The sequence below is a fragment of the Pezoporus flaviventris genome, unplaced genomic scaffold (assembly GCF_033815535.1).
Source record: "Pezoporus flaviventris isolate CSIRO_AGI_PZ_B2104156 unplaced genomic scaffold, CSIRO_AGI_Pfla_v1 ptg000002l, whole genome shotgun sequence".
Classification (NCBI taxonomy): Eukaryota; Metazoa; Chordata; class Aves; order Psittaciformes; family Psittacidae; genus Pezoporus; species Pezoporus flaviventris.
Genome location: NW_026892550.1, coordinates 26,647,875 through 26,672,921, shown reverse-complemented (window position 1 = coordinate 26,672,921; position 25,047 = coordinate 26,647,875). Strand labels below are relative to the sequence as shown.

The 25,047-nt window shown below is 40.4% G+C and overlaps 1 protein-coding gene across 5 annotated transcripts in view; it reads right to left on the bottom strand.

Moving 5' to 3' along the window:
• Positions 1 to 25,047, bottom strand: part of CRACD (capping protein inhibiting regulator of actin dynamics) — a 127,132-nt gene that overhangs the window by 689 nt on the left and 101,396 nt on the right. For 3 of the 5 annotated variants that reach the window (XM_061472917.1, XM_061472907.1, XM_061472923.1), the window contains exons 3-9: positions 21,857 to 22,004; positions 14,105 to 14,269; positions 11,520 to 11,588; positions 10,054 to 10,236; positions 5,221 to 8,497; positions 3,341 to 3,531; positions 2,088 to 2,256 (exon numbers count right to left, since the gene is read on the bottom strand). In XM_061472917.1, coding sequence (XP_061328901.1) covers positions 2,088 to 2,256; positions 3,341 to 3,531; positions 5,221 to 8,497; positions 10,054 to 10,236; positions 11,520 to 11,588; positions 14,105 to 14,269; positions 21,857 to 21,976 — 4,174 coding nt within the window. In that variant the 5' untranslated portion in view covers positions 21,977 to 22,004. The remainder of the gene's footprint in view (positions 1 to 2,087; positions 2,257 to 3,340; positions 3,532 to 5,220; positions 8,498 to 10,053; positions 10,237 to 11,519; positions 11,589 to 14,104; positions 14,270 to 21,856; positions 22,005 to 25,047) is intronic. The other 2 variants (XM_061472899.1, XM_061472889.1) reach the window with 2 other exon arrangements.

Sequence of the window (25,047 nt, the reverse complement as noted above, 5' to 3'; positions counted from 1 at the left end):
ACTATCCTGAAGAATAAATAAACCAGGTTTTTCTCACAGCTGTTTGTCACATTTTCTTGAAAACACTATATTTAAGGCAAACAGCTGTCTCAGCAAGAAAATGTGTTGAATGAGCAACTGATTTCTAACAAGCAACTTAATGGAGCAGAACTGCAGAAGTATATTGTAGAAGTCAGGTGAGAAAGATTGTTTAATTCTGAGATAGTGAATACTCTTGTAGGTAACCTGGCTAGATAATGGGCCCTATCTGAAACCTATAGTGTAACTAAAAATCGAAAGTTACAATGTAACTCCTCACTAATTCCACCCCCCACCCCCCCCACCCCCCCTTACACTTTTTCCTTTTTATGAGCCAAAAGGTTTTTTTCTGTTTAATGTGCAGATTCAGTCCAAATGACTTTTGGTTGCATTTCTTTTTCAGGTTTTGAATGTTTTAAAAACCTTTAAAATTGCAGGGATGGCAAAAAACATTTCATTTTCTTTTTAGTCCATCTTTAGTCATGTATTTTTAGCTACTAGTAAATGAGCAGTAGCAGCAACTATTGCTATAGACACACTTTGAAAAGCTGATTATTTTAAATGTTATGGTAATTTATGCTATTTTAAAGGTTATACCCTCTTATCAGTTTCTGTTGTACAAGACTCAAGTGCAAGTCTGAAATATACCAACTTCTTCAAGTTTTGGGTGGGTTTTTGTGTTGTCCTTAGAGGAATACTCTGCAAACTTTTATTTTAAACGTGTCCTAGCCTGGTCATCTGCCTTAAATGTTCTCCTAACTGTGGAAAATGCACATTGGTGTCATCATCTATAATAAACAAATACTCGTATAGGTGCATAGCTGGTAATGGCTACCTGGCTCTAAATGTAGCCAGTAAACACACAGATACCCAATCACTATTTCCGTTATGGCCAACACAGTTCCATGCTTTCAATTCAGGTAATTCAAAATCAGTCATTCCTCCTGAAACTCTCACTCTAGTGCAGACAGACCAACCAAGGATAATGAGGGTTTAGCCCTTTTAGATCTACCTTTAGTATACCTTGGATCTAGCCTTTAGTATTATAGATCAGATAGATAAATAAATTACCTCATTGGTTTCAGTAGTTGCATTCCACAGTTCTTGGCTTGGAGTGGTACTGAATAGATTCAGCTGATACATATCAGCTTCAATTCGCTTTTAAAGAGGCCTACACTATTTACTGTGCAACTCTGAAAAAGGTTTCTTAAACACCTATCTGTAGTCTTGTCCAAAACCTTTTGCCTAGGATTAACGTTGGCTACAGAAATATTAGACAAGTCTTTATTTCAACAATCATCTTATACCATCGCAAATATTGTGCCCTTTGGGGAAGTATTTATTTTAATGTGCATGCTTTTTGAATATGGAATTGTTTCAGCTTAACTGAAGTGACAGATAAAATAGTAGGTTCTGGTTCCAACCTTCCATACCAAGTCCTTGACTGGAATGGAGAAATCCAAAATTCAAAGTGACAGGCTACCTTTGCTTTTGATTAGGGAATTGATTAGGTTTTATATTTTTGAGTTAACCAAGAGTACTCGTTGCAAATATTCTTGGGTGAGTTATTTCTTCTTGGCAAACTGGAAGGTGTAGGAACACACTATGCATCGTTTCCCACAAAAATACACTTTGTAGCAGTTAAGTATCATTCCCCCTCTGCTAAACGCCTACCTAAAGGCAAAACAATACTGCAATTGCAATTTACAGTAAATAAAATCCCTCTAATGTGCATTGGTCATGTTCCAAAAATACTGTTGGATATGGCTTGGGGAGACTGCCTAAATTTTTTAACCTGCACTGAGGCAATTCTAAGGAAATGCAGTAATGCAACCTTAATAATCTGTGGAGCCTTGTAAAAACCTGTTAAAATTATGTTCTTCTTGCATAATGGCCAACACATGAGACAGGGACAAGCTGTGTTGTTCTGGGCTGAAAGCAAATGCGTTTGTAATTTTAGGGATGATATATGACTGGAGGGAAATATCATTCTTTCACTTTCTCAGAAACATGCAATACCATTTCTGTAACACATTATTCCCAGAGTAAAAGTGAATCTGTTACTGTACCTGTCACTGAAGTCGGAAGGGTGTTTGACTTTTTTAGCTGCTCCCTTCTTTCTAGCCTTGACACAGCAGTCTCAATTTTCTTCTCCCCTTCTTGAGTTGTAGATTTCTGCAGTGTGCTTGTTTTGCTGCTGCTGCTGCTTTTATTATCTGACTGATTACTTAGAGCAGCCTAGAAAAGAAAAGAAAGGAAAACCTGGTAAATGAGAAATTCTCATGTAATGGCTACAAGTACGAGATGTCATACTTGATGCTTTTATTCACCACCTGTCCTTTCCTTAACCTTCCTTTTCAGCAAAGAATCAAAAGGCTCTCATACTTCTAAAAGTAACAGTTATTAGAGACTGTAAAAAAAAAAAACACCCAACCCACAGTTATGTTTGTCATGTTGTCATTTCAGTCAAAATATTGAACAGTTTGAACCAGCCGTACCTGTTAAAGACAACACTGAAACACAGTGTGCACCTGTGGGCAGCTTCACACCCACTGCTCTTTTATTCCACCAGTTATCTGTGTCTGCAATTCTGCACATGTCCTTCAGAAATTTGGATCTCATAAAAACATCAAAATATATTTAGTTACCAACATAATCTCCCTTTTTACTATCTGTGGTATCTTTACGCAGCATCACTATTTGTGTAGCATCACTTCTCTACTGTAAGTGGAAGTGTTTTTCTTACTAATAGAAAACCACGGGTAGTAAATAGCTATTTGGAGAACAGGAAGAAGTGATCCTTGAATTCAGTGCTTGCTTTAGGCATTTGGATGTGTCACATGATGGCTCATTTCATTCATCTGCATTTTATCCAAATAATAGGTTACAATAAAAATAAATTCAAGCTTACTAATATTCACCTATAAGTGAGTAATCTAGCTGTTATTCCCAAGCATTAAGGGTTAACATCTTATTTACTCAATCTTTGAAAAAACCATGTTGCATACAATTCTTCTGTTCCATCACCTGCACAGTGGTTATGCTTATGACTGCCAGTAACTAAAACCTGCTATTAAGGCATCAGAATTTATGTTAAAATTGTCACACTATTGCACAGTATTTTCTCCTGGAGGTCCCAGTTTCAAAGGAAACTCCAAACTTTCAGACTACTTTTTTTCCTCACTGTCGTTTTAGCTTTTATGAAATCTTACAAACCAAACATTAAAAATAAAAACAACCCCCTTTCACGCAATAAAACTAGCTAACAGTTATAATTATGGTATCAGTGTTTCTAATGAGCAGGTTTCTAAAGATTGTTTACATTTTCTTTAGCCAGCTTCTCTGCTTGCTTCGCCTCTCTGGCTTGTCTCCTCTCTTCCCTTGTAGCTTGCTGCTCACGAAATCCCTTTTGCTTCTGCAGCGCTAATGTAATCCAAAGCGGTTGTGAAGTTTCAACTTTTTCCATCACCTTAGAGCCATCTAAAGAGTGCCTGCTCTGGAGGACAGGCTTTTCTGAAAGAAAACATGACAAGAATGGGTTGAGCAATGCACATCTCTTGTCTCAAGCAAACCCATACAGCTACTCTACCTTGTGAAGACACTGGAGCTAAGCCCATAGAATGCCATGCCATTCACAGACCACCATGGACTCTTAAATCAAATCCCAAAACAGTTTTTATGCCCCAAGAACAACTCCTAATTCAACACACTCATACAGTTGTCCAGATTTATCTTTCTTTGTGTGTGAAAAAGCCTACCTCAGACACTTAGACTTACAGCCTTATTTTACTATAAATGTTTGCAGTGTGAGATATTTAAGTGAAAGGGATACATATGCACTGCTTGTTTATAACTCTGATGAAAGGGACCCAGCCACTATATAGGTACTTAATTTCCCTGGATTTCCAGCTATAATTAAGGGAAGAAGAGTATCTGAACTTCAGGCAAAAGAAGGGGGCTGAAATTATGTACTCCCGTGCTGGGGCTCTTAAAACAATGTTGTGGGGGGTGGGTGTGTGTGTTAAATTGTCACATGAGCATTTGGCTTTCTGTACCCTGCATGGAACTGGGGCTAGAACACACTATAGATCTGTGAGCTGCAGGGAGCAGCACTGGGGTGCAAAGGTGCACAGTGAGCACTGAAACCCTCAGCTTCAGTTATTCTCCAAGGCCAACAACTGTGCCTCCAACTACTTTCCATAAATCCTCATTTAGAAATGGAAGTGAGAGAAAAACATGTAGAAATTGTAAAATAAAAAGCAGCAGTTCCACTGAAATATGGTTTTAGAAGTGTCTTGATGCTTGCAAAATTCAAGAACAGAAAGTAATTAGGATTTCCCAATTAAATGCAGAATTCCTGCCTTGCTCTTTTGACTGTCCTTACACCAAAAGGGTATTTTTTCCTCTTTTTCCTCTTCTTACTACTCTGTTTTTTTCCTCTAGTACAGAATATTATTTCAGAACAAAAGGGCTTTCAACCCTCCTCTGAAGAGCCACTATGGCTACTGTAGCTGTTGCTATTACTGAAGAGTGCCTATGAAACACAGACTCCTGTGCTCAGCTATATCGGGTTAGATAGACAATTTGCCCAGAATAGGCACTATAAGGGGACCTAGGTCTTGATATTTTCCACACTAGATAATATTCCCCTAAAAAATAGAAACAATACAATGTAAGTTATAAAACTTACTACCTCTGCTCTGATGACACCATTACACATCATAGAATCCTAGAAGTCCAGGTTGGAAGGGATGTCAAGGATCACCTGGTCCAACCTTTCTTGGCAAAAGCACTGTCTAGACAAAGGGGCCCAGCACCCTGTCCAGCTGAATCTCAAATGTCCAATACCGGGGAGTTCACCAGTTCCCTGTGAAGATTATTCCAACGGCCAATTGTTCTCACTGTGGAAGCCCACAGAGTCTATCCTCTCACTAACAAGCTGTAATATCCTTACCAAGGAAAACACATACACTTCAGTTACCTCCTTGAAATTAATTCTCTTAAGCAGGTTGCACTGTGTGTTTCTGAATGTGGGAATGGGAAGTGCCATTCATTCAGACAAGCCTCAGCAAAGTAGTGGTATTCCACAAATAACATGCCAGGTAAAAATTATAGCTTAAGACCAAATGTCTTCCTGTGAATCTCCAGGATCTCATTTTGGAAATGCAGACAATAGCTAAATGGCTTTTAAAAAATACATACCTTTCTTCAGTGGCTCAGGCTTTTTGTCATTTCTTTCTCTCCATGGAATACTTATAGATGGGAAAAATGACTTCTTTTCTCTGATTTCTTCCTCTTCATTTTTGTTCTCATTGGATGGTGTGGGGTGCACTGCATTTGCTCTGTCTTCTTTTCTCCAGCCACCATCTGATTCAGCTTTAACCAGCCTTTGCCCTAGTGTATCAGCTAGGTTTGATCTGTTCATTTTAGAGAGAGGAGATGATGGTGGTGTCTGGTTGGTGGGCTTTGGAGCTAAAGCAGGTTTCTGTGGGACCGGTGACTTGCATGCTGGTTTCTCATGATGGGGTAAAGCACTCTGGCCGGTGGCTGGTAGTGCTGGTGTGCCTGCTGTATGTGAAATCTCCACCACAGTAACTGAAGAGTCTTTTGAGTCTTTTATATTAGCAGGGACATTTGCTCTCCCCGTGCCAGGGGATGTACCCTCCTGCGGAGCAAAAACAGAGGATTCTTTCTCATCTTCTGTTGTAACTAAGGGGTCAGGCACACCGTCAAAACTGTCTCCTGCACTGTATCTTTTCTTTTTCCTCTGCTCTGCCTGTTGATCATAATGGAAACGTAAAGAGTAGTTTGTCCTTCGTAACTTTATCCCAAAAGGAGAAACATTTTCTTCTCCATTTGGCGCTGGTTTATCTGTTTTTTTGGTGCTGTTACTCGGCTGATTTTCCAGAGGACCCTGAACTTCTTGCTGGGACACTTCTTTACCTGGAGAATGAGGAAAACTTGGAACAAGGAAAGATGGAAGATCTTTTGCAAATTTACAGCCTTCTGTGTTGTCTGCCATTTCTCTATGGGATTCCATTTTCTCCTTAGCTTTTTTGGCTACGTTATCCTTAAAAGTGGGAGCCCCATCCTCCTTTGAATCAGTGGCTGAGCCAGTGATTCTTCCCACAGCCACTGTTTCATTGCCTTTTGCCGCAATCACATTCTCAACGTCTGAACTGGTTTTTGAAGCTTCTGAAAACTTCTGCCATGCAGGTGTTATGGAGAACTTTGCATTAGCAGAGAGGGTCTTCCTCAAGTTGCCATGGGAAGCACCGCGTCCTCGGGGTGTCCAATCATCACTGTGCCTGCAGACACTCACTCGGTCCCGCTCGTTGTATTTGCTGTTTTCTGCGTTCTTTAGGATTCTGGAGCGGATGGAGGCCCACTCAGCCAGCACAGCCTGATTGTTCAGTGTCTCTTGTGCATATTTCAATTTGCTGCTGCTGGGTTTGGGATCCTGTTTTTTTTTCTGGGCCTTCTCTGGTGAAGGAATATCCACATTTTTTCTCTCTTCTGTTAAGCCAAGTAATGATTTACAAGCCGTGTCCTTTATCTGGTTCAAGTTAACTGCTGTGCCACACAGCTGTGCTCCAGTAACCAAAATAGCTGTATGGGGCACACACACAGATGACGGGAGTGTATGAGAGCCCTTGCTGACAGTGTGCACCCTGGAGTCTTTGACGGATGTAGGAGAGAGTCCTGCTCCTTTGACAGGCATGACTGGACTCAGATTTACTTTCTGAAATATGATCTGTTTATCTCCAGAAGACACTTGAAATGTGAAGGGTCTGGATGCAGTTTGTCGTTCATCTACCTCTTGCCACCTAAGTTCTTCCCCTATTCGCTTTTGTTCCTGAGCCTCAACTTCTCTCTTCAGTTTCTGGGCTAGGACTTCTTCTGCTGTTTTATTCCCTTTTTCTGACTGCTTGAGTTTTGGGGATCTTGAGCTTTCTTGGAGCTTCTCCTCTACCGGATGCCTATCAGCTTCTCCAGAACACAGCTGATCTTTGTCCTGTTGCTGTTCCAAGGATTTTTCTTGTTGGTGTTGCTGAAGATTTTGTTCATCTGTGTCTACCTTCTGCTCTTCCACCTTGTTCCATTCTTGCTCATTTTGTTCCTTTTGTTGCTTTAGTTCATCCTGTTGCATACCCTCTGCGCTTTCCATGTGCATTTGTTTTGTGAGTCTGTGTTTTCTATGTTCTTCCTGTTTCTTTTTCTTACCCATTACTTGCTGGGGTTGTTCCTTCTCTGTCTTTTCTCTTTTCTCCTCTAAGTGCTGCCTTTGTTCGTCTTGTTTCATCTGTTGTTTGAGGCTCTCGGCTTCTTTCTCCTGCTTCAATTTTATTTCAGATTCTCTCTCTTCTAGCTCTCGTCTCTGGTTTTCTTCCTTATTTTGTTCCTTGAGTCCTTTTTGTTGCTGTAGCCAATTTCTTTCTTCTTCCTCTTGGCACTGTTTTTCAGTCTCGTGTTGCCTTAATTCTTCTAGCTCTAGCCTCTTCTGCTCCTCCAGCTCTCTTCTCTGCTTCTCCTCCAGCTCCTTGCACGTCTGTTCTTCCTGTTCCTGGCACTTCTGCTCCTCCAGTTCTTGTCTCTGTTGCTCATCCCTCTCCTGGTGCTTCTGCTCCTCCAGCTCTTGTGTCTTTTTCTCCTCTAGCTCTCTTGGTTTCTCCTCTAGCTCTCTTGGTTTCTCCTCCAGCTCTCGTCTCTGTTGCTCATCCTGTTCCCAGCACTTCTGCTCCTCCAGCTCTTGTCTCTGTTGCTCATCCTGTTCCCAGCACTTCTGCTCCTCCAGCTCTTGTCTCTGTTGCTCCTCCAGCTCCCATCTCAGTTGCTCCTCCAGCTCCTTCTGCCTCTGCTTCTCCAGTTCCTGACACATCCGTTCCTCCAGCTCTCGTCTCTGTTGCTCCTCCAGCTCCTTTTTCCTCTTCTCCAGTTCTTGGCACCTCTGTTCCTCCAGCTCTCGTCTCTGTACCTCCTCCCATTTCTGGTGCTTCTTCTCCTCCATATCTCGTCCCTGTTGCTCTTCCAACTCCTTCTGCTTCTGCTTCTCCAGTTCCTGTTGCCTCTGCCCCTCCAGCTCTCGCCTCTTTTCAGCCTCCACCAGTCTTGTCTCCTCTTTATGGCTTGTTTGCTCTTCTGCTTTCAAAGATGTCTCTCCTTTGAGAACATACTGCCTTCTCTCTTCTTCACACCTTCTCTCCTGCTCTTTCTGCATCTGCTCAAGTTCTTGGCACCTTTGTTCTTCCATCTCTCTTTGTTCCTCCATTTCTACAATCTGCCTTATCCTTTCGGCCTCAAAGATCCCCCAGTGATCTTCAATTCTTTTCTCCTCTGCCAGCTGAAGCTGCTTCTGTTCATCTCTGTTCTGAATTAGCTTGTCTGCTATGTGTCCATTATAACCTGGGTATCTGTCTCCATACAGTGGCATGTCGAGGTCATCTGGTTCAAATTCTGTTATTGTTAAACTTTGTGATCCCTAAAATAGGAAGACAAGTTTGAAGTTACTGAATACTGCTTGTTGATTGTTCTCTACAGTAAACAAAATCAGTTGCAAATGTGAAACAACTTTTGGAGTTTTTTGGGGGGTTTTGTTTGTACTGTTTTGTTTAAAGGATGACTCAGATCCAGAGCCAACACACCCACCCCAATTCATGGATCATAGATGCCATGGCTCTCACCTATTCAGATTATAGCCTTTAAAAGAAAGAAAACATTCCAACAGTGATAACAGTATAACACTAAATACTGAATCACCATTTGGTGTACATGAGCTAATCCAGATTGAGACCCGACATTTCAAATTTACAGGAGCCCAAGGAATACAGCATAAGCTTCATATGCCTGTTCTGCTACATAGAACTGCATCCTTTAAGCCTGAAATAATTAGCTGTGCTTACAGGCATTGTTTTGCCAGTTCTTTCATGGCAGATCTAGCTGCTACTTGCAGAGACAGAAGCTGTTGCCTGCAGAAAAGAGCTCTGTGATGCTAGCCAGGAAAGAACACTGCTCAGGGAAACACAATTTGGTTGCTTTTCACAAATCCTGAGCCAGTTTATCTTCCTCATTAGGCGTGCTGAGGCTCCAGTTCTATTGCATCAACCAGGAGACCATGCATGGGCAGAGAACCTAGAGCTCACTGGCAATACCGTGCTCTACTAAGGCACATGCTAGCTGCTGACTGATTCTCTGTGCTTGCCCCGCAGCCCTGTCTTGTGGGTGCAATAACTGCGATAAACTGACTGCTGACTACCTTCATAGGTTACTCCTTGTCTCTGTAGTGACATGTAAGTCATTCTGTAAGATGATCTGCACCTGAAGATTCCTTCCCAGCACTTTCCTTGAGGAAAACATATCAGCTAATGGCTTGTCTAGCTATCATTTGTTGAGCCATCATTTGGCTCCAGTTAAATATTCTGTATGAACAAGAGGCTTTAATTTAATTTCTCCATTGCAAGAATGATACATGCAAGTACAATGGTGTGGAAGAAAGGACAGTGGCCTCTCTTGAACCCTGTATCAGTTGAACAATCTTGTCCCATTTACAAGCACTAATAAGATGTCAGGATAAAAACCAAAATATCCGTGCAGTAAGTGTTCAAAGCTAGAATCCAGTAACTTACTGTTAAGTTAGCTGTGTTACTCAAGTCTAACCCACTCTTACAAGACAATGATATTCTCACTGTCAGAACCCATGCCAGTTTTAGAGAACCTGTTTTTCCCCAAGCAAATTTTGCACTGTCTGTTTTACTGCACCCAAGGAGAATTAGCAGTGGCAGACATCCTTCAGACCTTTATGCCCTTAAATTTTTACTATAAAAACTAGAACCATAAAGTTTTCCAAGTGTAAAATCTAGTGGAAGTACTTCAGTTGTAAACAGTATTTGTCTCAACTGGCTATATTAAAACTTCTTGGCATCTTTTCTAACAGTGTTAATCACATTTTAGGACAGTCCTCTGCCTGTAGCTACTCCTGGTGCACTCTGTTACAGTTATATGGTACCCCCCCCCCCCGTTTGACCAGTGGTTCAATACCTTTGTTAATCTCTTGTGCTTCCTTGATATCTTCTGCTTTTTTGGCTTTACTGACAGCTTATGTTTAGCTGCACTGTTGTCTAGACGAGCAACAGCCTGAGGAACTGCATCCAAATTGATTGTTTCAATTGTGCCAGAACAGGAAAATTGTCTTTTTGGCCGAGATGATTTGACTGGAGTGACCTGTTTGTACCATAAACACACAAAGCTATTATTAAGCTAGCTGTTCCATTTAAAGTAAATAAATAAATAACACACACATACAAAAAGCCTTTGCCATTTTGAATTCAAAGGAATTATTAGCAGAAAAGTTTTCATGCTCCGTTTTTCCATTATACAAGTCATGAACTTTGGACATGAAAGTCACAGCTGTAACATTTTAGGTTCCCAGGACTACGCATTTTAATACTTTCCACATAAAAATTACTTAGACCGTTCTAAGTGAAGGTTTTTTCACAGTTTAGCTCCACTCTGAAGTTGTTGGGAATGGGAAGGACCGAGGCAGAGTTTCAAGCAACATCAAACACTGGGACATTTTAAAGTTTGCTTACTGTGGAAAAAATATCTCTAAATAATTTAGATTATGCACTTTAGGCAAGAGCAAATCAGACTGACTTATCTAAGCAGTATAATAGAACAGCTAGAGCTGTACTATCTGCATGGGAGATGACTGCGGTACTGGGTCTCAGACTGGCAAAGTGCCTGCAGAAAACCTTCCCTCCACAGTCACATGGAGCTGTCCAAGCTAGCACTGAAGGACAGCAAAAAATAAACTAGGACAATCCTGGCTTTGATTGGTTATTTTTTTCTCTTGGCTTTCAAATATTTGGGTTCAGAAAGTGCAAATACAAGCAATACGATTTAGTGAGACTCCTCTCATGAATAATTCTCTGGAACTGTATGTCTAGACATGCAAGTGAGCCTGTCATCAGTCTCTCCCGTAAGTCACTCAGCCACTATCCTGAGTCTTGTATTTGGCACAGTCCAAGTAGAAAAAGAAGACAGAAAAAAAAATAAAAGAAGAAGAAAACATCTTCTGTAAGGAAAGAAAATCACACACATTGTTTTCAAGACAGCTCTGTAATCTTCTGAGGTTAAACATATGCTAATTGGGAAGCCAATTACTTAAAAGCTGATGGAATATTTAGCATATGCTTATTGAATTACATGTAGGCATAACAAAATAGTAGAAGTACTTATGGAAATTATGGCTCTATGATTAATACATCAAATACAGGAATGCTGCAAGACTGGCAGAGACTGCTGTTTCCTGCAATCAACTCTTACACATTTCTCAATCTTAGTTATTGTTTATTATGAGCCCCCAGAGTGTGTAACCTTCACAAAACCTTGGATGATCAATGAAAGAATGAAACATGTATTAAAGCAACAACTGACTGTCAGGCTTTTAATAACTAAAATTAGGAAGTAACTCAGTGCAAACCAAGTGTAAACATTTTTTTTACCTTTTCTTCCAGTTCATACGCAGTTGCAGGCAAAGTCATTGTTCTCAAAAAAGCCGGAGTGTCATGAGACTAAAAACCAAGATTACCACAGACAGATATTAAAATGTAAAAAAATCTTATAAACATGCTTCAAAGGACTTATGAAAGCATGCATGTTAGAGTAGGATTTTTACCCTGTCTCTTGTATTGGGATTGACAGACACACAACAGTTCCTAAATGCTGTGAGCTTATCTTTGCTGCTCTTTGAATCACTGCTTTCTATACAGAAGCAGTTGCTACTACAAGACACTACAAAGGGCATTAAACTCATGTTTCCTTAACACAACAACCAGGTTGCAATTGAAAAGAAAGAGCACAGCTTTGTAGGATTTCAATCAGCTCTTACTAAGTTCATTTTTTCTGACCTGCACCTAAAGAAAAACTATAGGGACCTCATCAGACATTACCTCTGCTACAAGTTTCAACTCCAGGTTCTTGATGTCTCCTCTTCTTACAAAGCAAACCAGCCCCCCTCCATCAATTGAAGCCTGTCGTTCATTGTGACTCCTTAGCTACCCTCCCTCTCCAAGCCGTCTCACAGAAGGTGATTTTTAAGGCACAGGGGTTGAAGCAGCATTCATCATGCCCAGGAGCACTGTTTTTAATCATTACATCATGGTATTAGTTCATAACTTAATGAAGGGTGTGAACCAATTACACCAGCTATACATGATTGTTGGTATAAAGCCTAAAAAGCCAGCTTTACAAATACAGGTTAGGTGAAACCCAGAGCTCTTGCCATTGATCCAAGTTACTCGGGAAAATCCTAAGTCACAAAGCAACACAGGAAACCTGTTTGAAGCAGAGCAGTGCTGTGTGGTCCTGACCACCATCTCGTAACAGAAGCTACCCCATACTCTCAGGACCTACGCAGATAAACACACAAGGGAGTTACAAGGCCAATGGCAGAGACAGGAGCAGAAACCAGGGAAGCTTCTGTGCACCAGAAAACTCTGATAAAGCAGGTAATGAGTAGTGCATGGAAAGAGAAAGGAAAGTACCGAGTGCTCTGGCTGACCCTATGCACGTAGTGTTGGTTTGTCTGTGTCTGCAGCCTCCTCTGAGTAGGGATGTTTGCTCCTTCAGTATTTGGAAAAAGAATTATGCAAAGGAACATTCATTTTGCTTTTAAAACCTAATATTTAAAAGACTAGGTGGTAAGGACTGCCTCCTTCCTCATTACACAAAGATACTCCAGTGGATTTTTAGTGCTTGAATGAGTTTCTCCTTCTAGCTGGAGGTCAGTAAGTGATCAGTCTCCTGCAGGACCCAGCAAGAAGTCTGTCTGCAGAGAATCTGTATTGGTGTCAAACACAGTACCCTGGCCTAATACCAGGGTACATAGCCAAAACCTGTCTGCAGCCCTGCTCCGCTGCACTCTGTTCTCTGAGATGCACAGGATGCTGTTGATACACCTTAACTGTTTCAGAAGGGAGTAGTTGTGAAGCAGAAAATGTATATTTTACTTTGGCTTCATTTTTGTCCTTTCAGACTGCTGAAAGGTGTAAGTGTGCAGGTCCAGCCCAAATGCCTGGCTCCCTGACATGTCTGACCACAGCCATGAAGGAAGTGGTCACAGGGGAGCTATGTTTCCGCTTAAAGAGGGATGAAGAATTTGGGCCACCTCAGCCATAAGTCTCCCTTTTGTGTGTATAAGCATGAGCTGCAGAGGACAGTTACTGCCTCTGCCTTTCACACAGCTAGCACTAGCATTAGTGAACTGGAGTGGAGGCTCATGTCCCAGTACCCCTCCAGGATCTCAAGGGCTGCATGTACATTGTGAATTGCTGCGTGCTTTTCCCAGAGGTTCCCAGGCGCAAAGTCAGCCTCCTCCAGGCAGGTAAGGATGTCCCTCTGTGCCCTGAGCTCCTATCAGCCATTACAGTGACACACAGAACCAGTTTTGCTTGGAGGATTTCCAGAGAGCTTCCGTCACTTATAATGTATCTTTGCTGTCTGAACAAGACCTTTCTGGACATCTGAATGTCCATAATTCCTGGTATCAAAACCTTCATGATAATTCAAATAGGTATTTGAATTACACTGGACACTGAGGTTTAGGGAGCACTCTCAAAATGTTTCTCCCCTTTCTTTGTCTTTGGTTCCTCTCCATGAGAAATATGGATATTTATCCTAAGGCCCAGGATCTTACAGGTTTAAGCTCCAGACCCCTCCCATTTTGGAATGATTTCCCTTTTTGCTGTTTGATGCTGTACACAACTTTCCATGCTGGGAAGTCCATATTTCAGGACATTTTCTGTCTCAAAATTTTCCCGCCTTATAGCTACACTGCGAGAGATGTGATACAGTGCATTGTTGACAGTTCAGAGCAGACATTCAAACCAGTAATTGTCGGACCCGGCTCAGGATGCCAAGAGCACACACACCTCACCACTCCAAGAAGCACAAGCTGAAAGACTCTACCCACATAAAACAGCCTGCTGAGTTCAGCTACGCTTTGCTGGAGACATCTGCTACGCCCCAATGATCTTTACTGTTTTAGTGCTGCTATAGTTCCATGAACACCTCAATTGAAAGTGCTTACTTTTTTACCACTGTCTGAGATCACTGTGTTCTGCTGAGTCTCAAGCTCCATGGGGCTACCGACCAACACATCCTCTTCCATACTAGCATTTGCTTCCCCCATTGTCCTCACAGAAATTGTCATTTGTGGAGGCTGCCCAAATTTTATATTCTTGGCCAACTGTTGCTGAAAAACAAAAAAAGAAGAACCAACATAAAAAGGTATCTCTATTATGAACAAAACAAGCTAAGTCTAGCACACACTCCTCCTCCACCTGAAAGCTTTCAGACACTGGACAAAGAAATCAAGGTTTATATTGCTGCAACATGATGGGCACCCCGAGTTCTTCCTCCCTGCAAAGTGAACAAGGTCAAGAATTTACTGCATAATTTCCAATTTTGGATGATCAACTTGAGTTCTTGTCAGTGTTGCCAACTTTGGCAAACTTCCTGTCAATTTTGAAACTTACCTTCTCTTCTTTTAAATCTATGTCCTAGGTTAAGACTTTGTTTACAAAAGCTAGTTATGAAAGCTTACCATTACAGAGAAATAAGATTATGAGCCAAGTGTACACTGAGAAACTATAACTGCCCCTAAAAGCCACTTTTCTCCACCCCCCAAATCCTGCATCTCATGCAACTGTAGTTCCTAAAGATATCCTTATTGTAATGTTTAGTTTTAAATGTTAAGGGTTTGGTTTAACCCTGCCTTAGAGGAGGCAAATTCTCAAAGGAGGGGAAACCCAGCTTCTTTTAGATGCCTGATCTCATAGGAACAACCCAGAAATTCATGTCTGCTCATGCTCACGTGCACTGCCACACCACTGCTTTTGCACAAAGAAGTTCATGGTGGCGACATGCAGTAGATGAATGGATTGAAGAGCTTTTCCACCATTTATTTTCCTCTTTGAAGTAATCTTCTCTTAAGCGTCACAAGAAAGTACTCTCAAATTATATCAAGCCTAAGATGAGTAAAATAAGTAGCATATAATATCTGTCCTCTGATGGGGTAAATGAGAAAAATTACAGCCCTGGCTACTGCAGAGACATACCACAGTCTTTGAAAGTGAACTTTTGGCAAAAGAATTAGAAGAAATTCTCTAGAAGAAGCAAATGGAGTGAGGAACATTTACTGATAGATTATCTTCCTGAAATACTTCAGGGAATCATTCTCAGTTAGGAAGGCAGGCACTGTGGAGTTATTTTCCTGATTTACTCTCTTTCAAACACAGAAAATTCTCCAAATGAGATCTCCCATTTCTGTCTTGCATTACTATGAACACCTACAGCTCAGCGATACTCCATTCAACTGTGCAGCTTCTATTCAGTGGAAATGTCAGGTACACACATGGACCCCTGCCATGAGTTTGCCACTGAGAACTGCAGAACATTGGAGCAGAAAGCATGTAGAACAATTATATTTTTTCCTGTAGCACTGAATCAGTAGCATGGCTTAGGTGAGCTGTTGGCAAGGGAAGATATGTTTTAGTAGCAACAGATGGACTTCTAAAAAAGTTCAGGTCACATCAGTCTCACTTGCCAGCATCGCCCAGTGGACTAGACTTTTACATAAAGTTTATCCATATTCCCCCAAAACATTACCAGATTTCTGTGTTGAGACAGATTTCTGTATTGAGAACTATTAAGACAAAAAAGTACATGTAAAGACTCCTTAGATCAGGTTATTAAATTAGAGTAGTTTTTCTCAGTCCTCTCATTAAGTTGCACATTACTTGTGCCCATTTGGATTTTAGCAGAAAGTAATGAAATTCATATAGTACCTAATTCTGGCATAATGGGCAGTTATGAATGGTAAAGATTTATTCCTGCTTAGATTACTGGCAGTGCACTCATAGTCTAAAGGCAAGGGTTTCACCAAGTCTTCCTAGGCATTCATGTTAGCAGTGCACCTCTCTGACTTGAAATCTTATGTTTCCACTGTGTAAATGGGACCTGGAGAGGGCAATAGATCTGTATTAGATAGTGTGATGGCTGCAACCCTGCTTTATTACCGCAGGCCCTCTGACAATAGTAGCAAATTATTTCAGAAAAGCTTCATTTGATAACATGTTTTCTAAGTTGAGGCTGCTCCTTTCTTCTTCTTCAAATCATATTCCTAGTTCTCCTAGACAAAAAACCTGGAACTGTCTGCATTTCTTGAGCCACTACCCAAGTAACTGAGGATTCATGCACCTGTTCCAAGGTGAGAACATGCACACATGTACATATTGTTTGCAACGTGTTTCGGAAGAAGAGATAATGTGTTATTCTCTTGATCTTTTGATCAAGTTCTTGATCTAGTTCATGTGCAATGCGTGGTGGGAGCTGTGTGGTGATGGAGCTATTGTGGAGAATGGTCTGTGCTTGAAAAAGAATGGCCATTTTAATTGTCATCAAGGATGCTTAATTGTCATCAAGAGGACTTTGCTGTGAAATTGCAAATTTGTGTACATAAAAGTTTAAAATGTCATTTTGCTGCTATTTCCAGGAAAGAGACCATCCTCAATATTTACGGACTGTACACAGCTGCTTGTGTGCTTTTGCTTCATTTTTAAATTACTTCAAAGTTTAAAAAATTTGTTTGCTCAAACCTGAATAAATTAGCTTGAAGACTGAAGACGAAGCTCCAGTAGCCCTCGCGTTCCTTCCAGGACAGAAGGCTCTTCTCTGTATGATTTATTTTTGGCCTTTTTTGAAGAAATGTAGCTTACAAAAAAGCTCCACTGATAGTTCTCTACTGACCAGTTTCTTTCAGTACTTTCTAGTCCCTAAAGCTGATGCCAAATAACAGATATTAGAATCTGAAATAGCAGAGAAAATTTGTTCTCATTGCTTTCAAAGAGCAATGTTAAACCTGCTCCTTGGTCTTTTGAAAGAACTACAGTGCAATTATCCTCTCTCAGAAAAATTTATACAGAAGCATTCTCTACCTGCTCAATCATAAAAACCCTAAAAAAGGAAAACCCCAAAAAAGAAAAAACACCCCCAGCTTTTACTTGGAAGAGCACACACAGACATTCTAACCCAAGAGATGGAGAGATACATGAATTTAAGCTGCAAGACCACTGAGAAGAGGCCATATTCCCTGAAAAGGAGCATCTGTTTTAAGTGTCTCAAAAGTTTCAGACAATCACAGATTTCTGAACACAAAACTATAAATCCTGTGTACCTGAGAATTCCCTGTGCAGACAGCACGCGGATGACGGCTGCCTAAGGAGGATTATTTGCTACGCATGGCTACCACATATGACAATTATACCATGAAACAGCAGCTGGAGGAAGCGCACACAGGGGAGCTCCAGAACGGGATCATCAAGCTGTGCTCCAGACCAGGTTTACCTCACCCCCAGCTTTTTTTCTATGAGATTCAGGAAAGAATTTCTTTATATACACCCAATTTGTGTGGCTATCAGTGAGATGCCATTCAGTGTGAAGTGAGGGGCAGGACTGCACACCTAGTAAAGGCAAAGGAATACTGGGAATTGAGGAAAAAAAACCCAAAGTTTGCACTCATCCAATTTTCATAATCTCCCTCAGTAACTGCATCATGACATGGGCCCACTTTTATTTCACGTAAAATAATTTGCTAAAATGTGATACAAGCTTACCATTAATAATTTCAGAACTCAAACTCCTAGGTTAAATCACTCTGCATTGGTTGGCACCCGCAGCAAATTAAAAAGCTTAGACTTTCAAAGCACTCTTTGTGTTTGCATAGGAAATGCCGCAGAACAAACTTTCCGTATTTACCGGCAGAGAGCCCAGATCAGGCTGTACATCTCCTGTTTCACTCCAATTTGGCTCCTTTTCTGTGTACATGCCTGCTTGCATGCATGTGGGATTCGGCCCCCTGAAACCACATCATTCTTATGACTCTGCCTGGAGTGAATCCAAAACCGGATCCACTGAGCTGTTGGCTCCGTTCAGTTAAAAATCGTTAAAACAGAGTGTACTATTTCAGCTGATTCCATTGAAACAAGTCTTACAAGGATTGCTGGTTGTATTTTGCTTTCAACTCAGATATGTGGGTTTTTTATATGTTTGCAATGCCTAGATATAAAAAATAAATGAAATTATGTTTTCTAGTCATGTAAAATTGTGAAATCATGACATATCAGTAATACTTGTCCTAAGAACCATACTGTTGAAATTCCACTTCTGCTTGTACAGTCCCTCAGAGTGACCCAAAAATCAAATGCCCTGGGAATACACAAGAAGGCAAGTCCGTATTGAGATTTCCCTTGTAAACACTCCAGTGACTTGTGGCCTCTGAGGACTTTTGGAGCCAATGGTCAGTTGGGAACTTTTCTTTCATCGTTCTTTGAGCTTTCATAAATGTTTCATGAATAACAGTGCTGTATGACAATGGGTTCTGCAGTCCAACTATGCGTAAAGAAATGTTTGTTTTCATTTAAAAGTGTTACTAGTTTCAACTGATGCTCACATTTCTCACACTGTGAAAGACTGAATGATTGTCCTCTATTCATTTTCTCAATTCCACTCATGATTTCAGACATCTCTATCATATTTTCTCTCTTATAATTTCTTCTCTTGGCTGAAAAGACAGCTTACCTAATTGTTCTTTCTACAGAAGTGAGTCCACTTCTTTATCCAAATAGGAAAATCTGTAGCATATCGAAATAAGCAAAACACCCCTCATAAGCTTTTTTTTTTTCCCTGTTGCTATCAAAGAGAGACAATAAACTGGAAAGTATAATGTAATGTTAGAAGTTATACTGGAATAGCTGGAGGCTTTAGAAAGTGGACTAGAAGTAAAATTAACATGTAAAATTACTGAAAAGGAGGAAAAGAAGAAAGTATTACCACAGACGTTTTGGATATAAGGTCAGGGAGGGAACTATTCCACTTTCCACTGCTGAAGCAGCATGTGTTTTGTGGTATTAAACTTCAAGAAAGATTTGGGGAGTATCCAAAATGGAAGAATGCTGAAGAAGTGACCTGTAAATGGCTCTTTAGAGGTATGTGCTTGCAGTAAATCCAGATGCAAATGGAGATTTTGATATACAATGGCAATGGACCACTTAGAGTTGCTCATTTGTTAAGAGCAAGACTTTCTGGAGAGGCCTGAAGTTATTTATAGTATCTGTAGTATTTGCTACCTGAGTCTTCTCCTGAGACTTCCAAAAGCAAAGATGCAAGTAAGAAAAATGGAAGCTCATTTACAGGCCTTACTGTATCATGGGAAAAAGGGGCTCTGACCCAGAAATGCTATAATGATTAAGGAAAAAAAAAAAAAAAAAAAAAAAAGATAAATTCAGTTTATAAACTTAAAACAATTGCCAAATATGAAGAAAACAGTTAGGCTGCAGTGGCACTAGAAGGTATTTGCAACAAAGAAATTAACTGCAAGAAATAAAAAGCTGAGTAATCATGCATTGAAAATTCGCTCCCAATTCCATAAAATGCAGAGCATGGAGTTAAGAGATAACAGCTTTGAGGTTTAATAAATGATTTTGTAGCTTTGTTGAGATGTGGGCAATATCAAACAGAAAGCGGAATGCCTGGTAGAATACAGATATGCAATGCACAGTAGGGGATGCACCAGCTTGATCATAAGCTAAGATATGTTAATGTACATGAAATGGCATCCAAAACTAAACAGCCATTAGGTCTAACAGGAAGAAAATGACTGGGGACATTCATCACTTCAAAGCCAGGGAAATGGGAATTTAAAAAGTGGTCTTTTGTAATTTGACCAAGTCTGGATTCCCAATACTTTTTACCGTAACTAATATCTGTGTAAGAAGTGGATGTTTTACAGATTTACACAGCAGAGGGCTTGCTTATTTTAAACCACGTGGCCACACAAAACAGAGGTGATGTAGCCCAGTAGTTGCTAATGCAATAAGCCATATGCCACAGTCAACACTTAATGTTTCTTGCAGCTCACTGCCACAGTCTCATGGATGCCAGGTGATCCAAGATACTTGAAGTGAAGGCAAGAGGCAGAGAACAAGCTGTCCCCAGGCCTTGAGAGGCAGCAGCAGTGCCACACCACGGCTAAGTCACAGAAAAAGGGAGATAATGGCTTAGATGTATCAAGACACTAACGCTCAAACAAGTTTCCATTTTACATACTACAGTTCTTCTGGGTCTGAAACAGCAACTCTTCTGTTAATTTGCTGACAATGTCTGGCAACTATCATTAGTAGGAAGAAGAGTCACAGCTGCAAAGTGCAAGGAAGCGGTTCTGACACACTTTGATGAAGTAAAAAAAACAATCCACTAACCTGAGAAAGGGAAGGATATAAGAACATGCTCCCAGAGTTTCTTTCAGGTTAGTTCTTACACACTGCTACATTTACATTTTAAACATTCCTTGTGTATTATTCACAGTTCTGTATCCAGATCTCAAGCACCAGATCCCAAGAAAGAAAATTACTTCAGTGTTAAGAGTACCAGTGCCTGGGTACCATCCCTTAACAGGTTCAGGCTGGCTTTCTACACCAGATCTTAAAAACTAGTTATATCTCAGCAGATCCAAAGGACAAGGAAAAGGCTGCTTTTACCAAGGCAGATGGCTTCAGGCAACACAAAATAACTTCAGGATACACAAAAACTATTGGATGTTGACAAGAAGTCGGGCTTTTCTCAGCAGAAAGTAAGCTGGCTTTGTATCCAAAGGACACTGAAGCATTTTGCAAGGCAGGTCTAACTACCTCTTGTCTTTGCTCAGAGTCAGAACCATTTAAAATACAATGGTTTCTAGCCTGGAAAGTAGTATGCATCAAATCCACCTGACCCAGGGAAATTTAAGCTGAAAAACCAACACAGAGAAATTGGAGCCATCCTAGTGTGATTTCTACTTTAAAGTATATCCACAGTCAGCACAGACAACCCTGTTCAGGTGCTCTGTCTGCTGACAGCAGTGGGCAAGAAGAAAGAACAATTTAATCCTCAAGGTTGAATCTGTCTACTGTGCATGATCTCTCATCAGAAAAGATGGAGCATCAGTAGATTTTGGAGGTAAAAGAAATCAGTGGTATTTTACTGGCTGGCTACAGGGTAACAGCACTTGCACAGCATTAAAAATTTATCAGCATTTTAACTGGACATGCCAGCATCCTGAGCAATAAACTGAAACATGCTTCTGAAGGACAGCTCTTTCAAGGTCTAGAAAGGCAAAAGACATAGTGATGGGCATCTTACAAATGTACGAGAAGTAAAGCAAAAATTAGAACACTAATTGGACAGAGTTCTGGAAAAGAAGGGAAAAGAGGTCTTACAAAAGCTCTTTAGAAGCAAATACCTGATTGTGGTGTTTATGTATGTATGTGTTTGCTTTGGAGAGATACACAGACACATCTTTCATGACACCATTGAAAGGACAGGGAGAAAAAGATGAGAACTATGATTCCATGATAATTATAACAGCTGTGCAAAGCTGTCTTACTCTGCGTGCCATTCGCTGCCACCAACGCTACCCTCATTTTTTCACTCAGTACCTCTGTAGGTCTCAGGCATACAGATCAGGACATGTCAAAACCATGAGTTCAATACAAATGAGTTCCACAAGATGCAGCCATTGCTGCAGATTTGCTTGCGACATCCCTAATGTATCTTTCAAGACCAAAACCTAGATCTGCTACAGTTTATCCAAATTATTTCCATGGGTTTTGGCCAGACAACTTAAATGGCTGAGAACCTGGCCCATGGCTATTGTAAAAGCAACCCACCTTTATCCACATTTAACACACTCTGGAGACCATTTTCCATCACAGTTTAAACATTTCTCCCATTTACAATTTCTTACCTGAAGAGTTTTGACTTTTCCTAAAACGTTCTCCTGTGACATTGCTTGGATGGCCTGTTCGTTCTCTGTTCTCCCATCAGGTATAAAAACACTGTCATGGGAAAAAGCTCGACTGCCCATAGAATAGTGGGAGGACCTGGAAAAAACAGTTAAAAGATAAATAAGCTCAGTGACTAATTTATGAGAGTGACTCTTGATATCATAGCTGCCCTGCTGTGTAGATTTTCCCTTCCTCTTGCCTTCTACATAAAAGCTTTGAACATTCTCAGAAAAGAGGTATCCAAACACTGTCTATAATCAGAAGTTTAACGGAGGTACATAATGCCTTCACATGCAGTTTTCCTCCTTGGAAGGCCATAGAGTGGGCTGGTTTTAGTAGGTGTGATGAGAAATTCAATTAATTTTCTTTAGAAGTCTCAAATCTACATGTTACTTTTAGAATACAGAGTAGATGGTGATGCATACATTACCAGACTGCATATTTAAGAAAGCTTCATTCATGCTTAGTCCCAATTCTTGGGACCTGCTGTCATTCTTAGTTAAAAATGGCAGCATATTCCAAGGGAAGGTAGCTCTGTAACACAAAAAGAGGCAATACACTCTAATAACCTACTTCTAAACCTCATTTAGCTGATTATTTACCTGCTCCGATCACCACAAGTATGATCACACTGACAATTATTTGTTATTATCAAACCTCCAAACTGATAAGAAGCTTATTACATCCGCCCATGTGTGTTTGATTACAAATAAATAGCAAGAGATGCCCATGTTTCACTGTTAAGGCAGATGCCAAGGAGGAGAGTGTGACACGAATGACCTAGTTATATGGCTCTGCTCTAAATCCACGGGCAAAGGAGTGAAACAGAAAGTATTTTCGTTTACTGGAAATTTTGAAGGCTCATCAATAAAATCGAGAATTTAAAAAAAAAAAAAACAAACCAAACAACTTTGTGGGTTGTTACTTTGGGATTTGGTGCCATTCTAGGGGAAAAATTTTGAGTTTGAAAGTGATGTTTTGTCTTGCCTAGAATATTTCATGAGTAGAAAGGCAGAGAAATACAGACATGATTAAAGACATGGTAGAAGGAAAATGAACAACTGAGAGGTCTTAAATCTCTCATTTTAATAACCTATTGGCAGTTCTATGAAACCCATTTATAGCTTCAGTAAACAAACAATCTGGAGAAAAAAATACTTTTTATACTGATCTAATCATCACAACCTTCTACATGTGATAAAAACAATATAACAGATGTTTCAGCAAAAGCAAGGAAGAAGACACTTCCAGAGTGATAGGGAAGTAAAATAACAAGAAAAATTAAAGCCTCACATATGTAAGAAAATCAGTATCTTTCTCTCCCTATTAAAACCTACTAACTGTTTATAAAGTGTTCAGGAGATTTCTACTCTTACTTTAGGAAAAAAAATGTTTGGAATGTATTTATTACATTCTTGTTTCATCTTTTTCCTGGGATATGAACATAATCTTTTTAAGTAAAACCAATAATCTCTTCTTACCAAGGAAGAAAGCTACATAGGGTCACATTAACCTTTTATAACTGATAGGCTGCTTTTGACTTTTATAACAAAATTTCCTACAGTAACCTGAAAATAATAGGAAAAAAACCCACCACAACCTCTCCCTCTTTCTAGTTTACATATGTAAACTACATTTGCACCCAGAAAATAAACAATCCAACCTTTGGTGGAGAACATGCTCAGCTCTCTGTATTGTTTCATCCTTGATGCAATCACAGACTAACTGAAAAAACATTTTTTATCCAGAGTTAGTATTAGAGCAACATGCTTCATTTGAAACTGTGATGGTGTTGGCTGGGGTACAGATAAGTTTCTTCATGTTAGCTGGTATGAGGCTATGTTTTGGACTTGTGCTGGAAACACTGTTGATAACACAGGGATGTTTTAGCTATTGCTGAGCAGTGCTTACATAGAGTCAAAGCCTTTTCTGCTCCTCACACCACCCCGCAGCGAGCGGGCTGCCCAAAGAGTTGGGAAAGCACACATCCAAGGCAGCTGAACCCACCTTATCAAAGGGAAACCCCATATCATATGTCATCATGCTCAGCATATAAAGCTGAGGGCAGAAGGAGGAAGGGGTGGATGTTCAGAGTGACGGTGTTTGTCTTTCCAAATAACCATTGTGAGTGATGGAGCCCAGCTGTCCTGGAGATGGCTGAACACTTCCCTCTGTTGGGAGGTGGTGATGGAATTCCTTGTTTTGCTGTGCCTGTAAGCAGCTTTCCTTTTCCCGATTAAACTGTCTTTATCTCAAACCATGAGTTCTCTTTTACTCTTCTGATTCTCTCCCCATCGCACCAGGGGGGTGGTGAGCAAGCGGCTGCATGGGGCTTAGTTGCTGGCTGGGGTTAAACCACGACAGAAAAAAAACCAGCACACAATCAAGGAAAGAGCTGGTCAATAATTCACAATGGTTTTAGTCATCAAAGAGGAGGAACATTTAACTGATGCTATATTCTATTTTAGTGGTTTGGGGTTTGTTTTTTTTAAATAAAAAACAGCTTGATTGCCTTTGGCTGCTAAAGGTACTACAGCTTCTTTTAGAAACCTTTTATTAGAGGAACCATAAAAGTATATTTTTAAACTCCCTTCTAAAAAGGTTACTATTCAAAATAGTCATGATTCAGCCTGTAAACAGAGCTGTGGTAAAATTACATGGCATTGGAATATATCTACCTTATTCAGCCATCCAGGAATCTGCTCACGAACCACAGTTTGAGAAATTCCCTTTAAACAGAGACAAATTCCTAGCAGGCCTGACTTGCAAAATGAGCAGTTTGACATGAAGCTGACTAAAAGCTGTTTTTTTTTCATGTAACCATGTAGGTCTGTTAGAACTGAAAGCTCCAGCACTGCATTCGACAAAGGGAAAAAAGTCTGTTTACACAGCCAGAACTGAGGGAAAGGGGCAAAATTTGACAAACCAGTGTATGCCAATCCCTCCTGCATTTGCATGCTTCAATGTGTGAAACTGCTGCAGGTGCAGAAGGCAAGGCCAGTGAGAATTTATTGTTTACTATTTACCTTTCAGCTGAGAAATCTGCTGAGGATGCGCAATCCAAGTCATATTGTGCTCCAGAGAGGATCCTCTCTCAAACGTTTTTCCAGCAGTACTGTGGCTCAGATACTTGGGGCTTTGTTTCAGTACT